This window comes from Moschus berezovskii, chromosome 15, assembly GCF_049115385.1.
Source record: "Moschus berezovskii isolate FMDL1 chromosome 15, NW_MosBer_1.0, whole genome shotgun sequence".
Classification (NCBI taxonomy): domain Eukaryota; kingdom Metazoa; phylum Chordata; class Mammalia; order Artiodactyla; family Moschidae; genus Moschus; species Moschus berezovskii.
This window is the reverse complement of record NC_142474.1, coordinates 30203252-30210368: the sequence shown is the minus strand read 5'-3', so window position 1 is coordinate 30210368 and position 7117 is coordinate 30203252. Positions and strand designations below refer to the sequence as shown.

General features: G+C 62.1%; 1 protein-coding gene across 1 annotated transcript in view; it reads left to right on the top strand.

Moving 5' to 3' along the window:
• Positions 1-1757: 1757 nt before the first annotated feature.
• KCNQ2 (potassium voltage-gated channel subfamily Q member 2) overlaps positions 1758-7117 on the top strand; it is a 48614-nt gene continuing 43254 nt past the window's right edge. The window contains exon 1 of the mRNA XM_088843923.1: positions 1758-2173. Within this exon, the coding sequence (XP_088700049.1) occupies positions 1878-2173 (296 nt within the window). The 5' untranslated portion in view covers positions 1758-1877. The remainder of the gene's footprint in view (positions 2174-7117) is intronic.

The window sequence follows — 7117 nt, the reverse complement described above, 5'->3', positions numbered from 1 at the left end:
CTCCTGTCTTGATGCACCTGCACAGGTGCACCTCTGTGAGCCCCCCAACCATGAGCCCACTCTGCTCTCCCATCCAGCCCCAGGGAGGGGCACCCCCAGGGAGGGACTGTGCCTAGCTCAGGTGGAACCCTGGGGTCTGGGAGGCCACCCCTCAACAGGATGGGCTGGGTCAGCCCTCATGGAGCATGCAGATTTGAGTCACACGTGCTTCGTCTGGTTTCTGAGGACTGAGCGTGAGTGTCCCCCAGGTGAGAAGACCCAGTGCATGCATGATGCAATGGTCCCTTCTTTCCTTTTGTAATCCAGGTCCTCCTCTTCCCTCATCCTGGGCTCAGTGGGGGCGAACCTACCTAATGCTGGCAGTCGGAGCCGGTGACCAGGCACAGGGGCAGTCAGGAATGTGGCCCCTGGCATGCACTTGTGTGCACAGGTGTGTGCATAGCATGTGCTGCAGTCCCCCTCTTCCACATTCTAGATGACTTAGCACTGTGCCTGCACCGTCCATTATGTTTTCTGCCCAAGTGAAAAAAAAACCCCAAAACCAGGCCACTGGTTTTGGAACCCAAAGGGCAAACAACACGGGTGACTTGGCCCCAGGGGTCCTGTGTTTTAGGAGCCCCAAGTTACTGAGGACGGCGCCAGCTATTAAACAGGCTGTTCACTTAGTGGATCCCACACTGCCCAGTGAATGTGGGAGAAGTCTGAATGTAGTCAGGAGGGCCACCTGCAGCCATCAACATCGCAGAGCGGGTTCCTGGGGGACTGGTGAGAAGCTGGCAGCACTGAGTGTGCAGGGGACCCTTGGGGGCTGAGGAGTGAGCCTGTTGGTCTTCCAGCAACACCATCCCCCTCCCTGAGACATCCATGGCTAGGGGAAGCCAACTCTGCCCACTCCTCCCAAGGGACACCCTGCTGTCTCTGTCCCAAGCCTGCCCTCCTTTGTCCTGGATTGTGGTGTCAATGTCCCCAGTGGCCTGAGGCCTAGGTCTTGCCCTGGGGCTGGCTCTCCAACTGCTGCTCCTGCTTCAGGCCCCTCTGGAGTCTACAGAACAAAGCCCAGGCCCCTTGGGGGGACTTCCAGGCCCCTAGGGGTGTCTCAGGCCTCAATTGCCTGACCATCAACGCCCCTTTTCCTGCCCGGAGGTCTCTGCAAACCCAGCCTTTCCCATGCTGTGTGTCTTCCTGGATCTGCTCTCCAAGGCCCAGTTCAGGCCACCTCTAAGGAAGTCCTAGACGCTTCCCTGCTCACCCAAGGGCCTGGGGTCTACAGCGACCGTCCGAATGCCTGGTCCATCTAGAGGCCAGGAGCACAAGGTCCTCGGGGACTGGGCTTTATAACAGAGAGCCTGGCAAGAGCTCCTGTCTCCCCGGCTCCAAGGTGTCCAGTCCAGGTCAGCTGGTTAGAATTCAGCTGGGGCCAGGGAGAGCTGGGGGCTCTGGTCAGGCGGTGTAGATTGCCTGGTTCCGCCCACCCAGAGGGCACCACGGGTCCGGATTCCCTCGTCAGGGCACACGTGGCCGCAGGAGCGGGAAGGGCTAGGCTCAGTGGCCCAGCCCGGTCCTCCATCGTCTCTTTCCCCCTTCCTCCCCTCCCCTCCCCTCCCTTCCCGGCCGCGCAGGAGTTAACGGGGGGCGGGGCGAGGCGGCGGGCGGAGCCGGCGCGGCCTCGGGCCAGGCGCCCAGGCACGCGCGGAGCTAGGTGGCCGCAACGTCCCCGCGCGCGGCCCGGGCCCGGCAGGAGCGCGGAACCGCCGCCACCGCCGCCGCCGCCGCCTCGGCCATGCGGCTCCCGGGCCGGGGACCTGGGCTCGGGCCCGCGCCGCCCCCCGCGCGCCGCCCTCGCTGAGCCCGCGCCCGCCCGGGCGCCGCCCGGCACCATGGTGCAGAAGTCGCGTAACGGCGGCGTGTACCCTGGCCCGAGCGGGGAGAAGAAGCTCAAGGTGGGCTTCGTGGGGCTGGACCCCGGCGCGCCCGACTCCACCCGGGACGGCGCGCTGCTCATCGCCGGCTCCGAGGCCCCCAAGCGCGGCAGCATCCTGAGCAAGCCGCGTGCGGGTGGCGCGGGCGCCGGGAAGCCCCCCAAGCGCAACGCTTTCTACCGCAAGCTGCAAAATTTCCTCTACAACGTGCTGGAGCGGCCGCGCGGCTGGGCGTTCATCTACCACGCCTACGTGTGAGTGCCCACCCGGGCGGGGGCGCGGGTCGCGGGGCACCGGGCCAATCGGCCGCTGGTGGCCCGCGGGCGCGCAGCTGCAGGGGACGAGGGCCTCCGTCTGTGTCCGGGCGCCCGCGTCGGTCACACTGTGTGCCTGGGGTCCCTTGGTTCAAGCGGGGGACGGAGGTCGGAGAGCGGTTTTGGAGACAGACGGTTGAAAGGAGTTCTGGGATCCGGCGTTCAGGTCCGGGCGGGGGCGTCTGTCCCCCTCCCCCGCCCGCCCTCCCGCGGCCTGGTTGGGTTGCATCAGCCCCTCCCCCGCAGGATGGGGAGCCTTGCAACGCCCCAGCTTCCCCTCCTCAGCCCCAGAGGCCCCTCCCCACGGTCGCTGTACGGAACAAAGGGCCGGCCTGGGAGGAAGCGCACCGCTGCCCGTCCTGCCATTGGATCTGGACTCCTGGGGGGCCACCTCTAGATGGGTTCCCCCAAAGAAAGGGAAATGGGGGAGGGGCTGGCTTACCCTTCCCCACCCCCCCAAGCCGCCTGCTCTTCGTCCAGGCTGAGCGCCTGGATTGCTGAAATGAGGAGGGGTCCAAATCTTACTCTCCTTCCCAGCCCTAGGCCCAGGGCAGTTAGCTGGCTGTCCTGTCCCGTGGCGCCTGCACCCACCCCTGAGCTGTCCTGCACCCCCACTCTCACTCCGCGCAGCGTGGCCCTGACCCCTCTCAGCAGCAGGAGGGGCAGGTGTATGCCTGAGGCCCCTGTGCACGTTCTGGGCTCTGGACCCCCTCCTTGGCACAGTGGACCCCCAGGAGAAGGGGTGTCACCATTCTGGGGCCACCCACCCTGGCCATGGAAGGGCTGCCGGTGTCCCCAGGCCCAGTGTTCAGGGAACTCCTGGCTCCTGAGACAGGACTGGTGGCCAGGGGCCAGCGTGTGCACATGGGTGTTTGCATGTGTGTGGCGTTTGTACCTATGTATGTGTGTGTGTGTGTGTGCACCCATGCCGGTGGCGTGCATGGCTTCTGAGCCTGCAGGCGCTCTCTCCCATCCCAGCCAGCCTGGGGCCGGGACTCGGCCATTTTGTGAGAAGAGGCATTTTGGGATGGGAGTGAGGGGTGGATTCTGGGAAACCATCTCTGACCAACTGAGGGCCCACCTAGAACAGGCGCTGTGTGCCCCAAGAGCGTGCTGTGCCCTGTGAGTGTGTGCTCTGTATGGACCCTCTGTGGGAGGGGGGAGAAGACCCTGGGAGGGAAGTGCCCAGCTGCTGAGGCGTGGGTGACCTGGGGGTCACCACGGCCCTGGAGGCCTCCTGGACACTGTCCTCAGAGGCTCCCCTGGCACCGCATCAGCCCTGCCGACCCTGGGGAGGGTGGCTTCACCCTGGTAATCCCCCTGGGCAGACGTGCCCATGTGTGCTCCTCACCCTTGGAAGAGCCCTGTCTTCTCTCCTTCTGGGCTGGGACTCAAGGGGGTCCTGGGGGCCGGCTCTGGCCAGCAGGTTCTGGCCTGAGGTGACCTCTGATCCATGGACACAGCCCATGGTGCCCCCACTCCTGTTTGACCTACAGTGGGGCTACTGGAGGGTTTTCTGTGCTTTGGCACTAAGGTCCCAGCTGGCAGGGCTTCCCAGGGCCCCTCTATTGGCCCCTCCATGCCCAGCCTGAAGTGGTCAGCCGTCTGTGCTTCCTGCGTCCAAAGCTGTAGGGATAATGTGTGGGGCCAGGGGCCAGGCAGCCCCAGGGTGGGGTCTCTGTTGCCTTCTTCTCAAGTGTCCCTAAGTCAGGACAAGTGAGCCTGAAGCGCATGGGGGCTCTGGGGCAGTAAAGGGGCCCAGCTGCCCCTGCCCCCAAGGTGCTGTAGAGATGAACTGTGTGGGGCCTCCCCTCAGCTGGTCCCGGGATACTCCCTGAACAGTGACATCTCTGTTCTCTCTTGTTCATCAACCATCACCCGGTCCCCGAGCATGGAATTGGCCACTGTCCCTAAGCCCCACCCATCCTTGGGGCCCAGGCCATCAGTCTCAGGAGACCTTTTCTGCCCTCATTCTGGTCCCCGAGGGTGTGGCCTCCCCTGTGCACACTGCCAGCCTCCCCTGCACCCCGCCAACATGGACCGACACTCCTCAGTTTGGTTTGTTGATTCATTAATTAAGCCAGTTCAAGCCCCTCCTGAGCTGGGCCTGGGGGAGACATGGGGGCAGGGAGAATTGTGGTGGGGTGGGCAGCGCTACCTTCTTAGGCCACCTTCCTCTGCCTTTTGCCGCTGAAGCCTGGCTTCTGGATGGCAGGGGTTTGCCAGACCCTCTGGGCATCAGAGGAGGGGAAGGAGGCGGCCGCCTTGTGGCCCCCCCCGGCTTGGTGGGCATCAGGCCAGGTCCCGTCCCCCTCTTTCCCACCCTTTGTGGAAGGGGCCGTCTCTGTGAACGTGCCTGTAGGTCCAGAGCTATGGCCATCACTGCCTCTGCCTGGGAGCGGCCCCGGAAACACTTCTGAAGGCAGGAGGCTTCCCTGAGTATGGAGGGATCTCAGACCAGGTGGAGGGCGGGCCGCCTCTCCCAGCCCCGAGGTCCCTTTCTCTGCTTTGGCTGGAGGGAGAGTGGTCCCTGGGCTGGCAGACTCCTCCCCACATGACTCCTTCCCCTGGGTGGGCAGGCTGGTGTTGTGGGGGATCTGATTGAGGCCTGAGTTAGGAGGAGAGGGGAACCACACATCTTCCGGGCCTGCAGTCTGCCGGTCTCAGGCTTTTCTCATTTTGTGGCCCCATTTTCACTGGTGGGGAGACTGAGGCAAGGGGTAGAATTCCGGAGTTGCCCCACTCACACCAGAAGGGGTCTCTGCCCAGAGCTGGGGTGCAGATTGGCTAACTTCCAACATCTGAAAGCCACTAGGAGTTGCCAATGAAATGGTGTTTAAAATAGGCAGATGGAAAATGCTGGTGATGCAGGGCAGGGACTGACCCCTGGAGGCCGGGGCTTATCTGACCAGCTCACTGCTGTGAGTTGCCTTCTCTTGGGCTGGTATACCGAGCTCCCTCTATCCTCAGATAGCGTCAGCTAGACCTCCGGTGGCCTGCGACGGTTTGGGCCTGTGGCTGGGGGCAGCAGGATGGGGGTCTGGGACCTTGGGGCCATATACTCATCCCCTGCATGGCCTTGGATAACCCAGTTGGCTCCACATCTGGTCACATGCAGGCTGCCTGCTGCCCCTTCTCACCCATCTGTCCTTAGTGGGCAAGGCTGGACCCCACGGGCCGGCTCTCTTCTCGCCCTAACTGCCTTTGGGGGTGAGTGTGGGCCCAGGGCAAGTGACCAGGGCTCTGCTTTGAGAGAAGGCTGGAGTCTGAATGGCCATGTCCTCAGCTCCTTCCAGCTCCCAGACTCCCCCACTGTCCTGGGGAGGAAGTGACTATTGATTGGAGAGTTGGAGAATCTTATGGAAATTTCCCCAAAGGTGAGAAGGTAGGAGGATTGTGGTTTCCAGGGAGACCAGGGCTTGGTTGATGGTCTCTGGCTGCCTGTCTGGAGACCTCAGGCCTCCTTATAGGATTTCCCTCCCACAACCATGAAATGTTTTTTAATCATGGTGTCTAATTACACTGGGCCGTGAGGCCCCACAGACTGTCTGTGTCTTCAAGATAACAGTCCGTTGAAAGCTCTGTTCTTGACAGTTTCACAGATCAGAACAAAGAAAGACCTCTGTTTTGTTAGAAATCAGTACAAGTCAAACTTTACAACTTGTCTTTGCGGAGATTCTTGCGGGGCGGGCGGGGGGGACCCTTGAATGGGCACCGCACCTGAAAACACCTTACTCTGGAGTCTGTAGAGGGACCGGGTCATTTCTGAGAGCATAGACTGAGTTCAGCGGTGGAGGCAGTGTCTAAGGGGGTGTCTTACCCTGTTTGTTTGAGTCAGTCAATGAATGCTCAGACTCTGTTAATCCCAGCGCTCTGGCTAAGCAGAGACCGCTTCTGCTCCTGGCCGTTGCTCACAAGACCTTCTGAGTCCCCTCCTAGTGAGCCCACCAGGCTGCCCCTACTCTTGGGAGCGGGGTTCTGAACCCAGTAGAGAAGGAACAGGGTCCAGGGGACCGAGGGTACTCTGGGTCTTTCATGGGAGGTGCTGAGGGCCGGGGAGGTGGAGGAGACCATGGGAGGGCTGAGCCTCCATGCCGAGGCGCGTGAGGAGGACGGGGAGGGGGGCAGGGGGCAGGGCCAGGGGTCACTGGAAGCTGCTGCCCTCCCAGGGGTGAAGCATGTAAGGGACGTTGGTCTGTGTCCGATATCTCGTTACTACAAACTGTGCTACTGGGTTAGCTGGTAGTTGGGTCACTGAAAACATTCTTGAGTATAAACGCAGGCTCTTTCCTGGGTGGGCACATGCATTAGTACCAGATGTCACCTTGTCATCCCCATGCCTCTCTTAGGCGCAGCTTGAGCTTATAACCAGTGATGGTTCAGAGGACATGTGTGGGTGAAGGCGGGTGGGTGGTGGGGATGGGGTCTCCAGGTGAGCCTGGTGGGGATCCTGCCCCTACAGCTGCTCCTGGAGCAGGGCCCTGCATGTGTGTGTCTATGACGTGGGGACACGGTTCTGGGCTTGTCTCCTGTGAATCACTCAACACAGTGCCCGGTGTGTGTGACGGTCATGGGGTCCTGGCTGCATCATGAGTTGCTCCACAGGAGGAATTCCAGGCAGATAGAGGCGGGCATGTCTGGGACAGTACCCTGGGCCGTCTGCCCTCAGCCCAGCCCTTAGCCCAGTCTGGCATGTTCTCGGTCCCATTGGCCAGGGGCTGGTCTGGACAGGGGTTCGGGGCTGCTGTGAACGTGGCTGCGTGATTAGACCTGGGGCCCATTCTGACGCTGTGAGTTTGTCCAGGGGGACTGACCATTCCCTAAAAGGACCTCATTTGTTCTGCTGCTGCCCAGGTGCTGGGGGAGGTCTTCCTTTCATCGCTA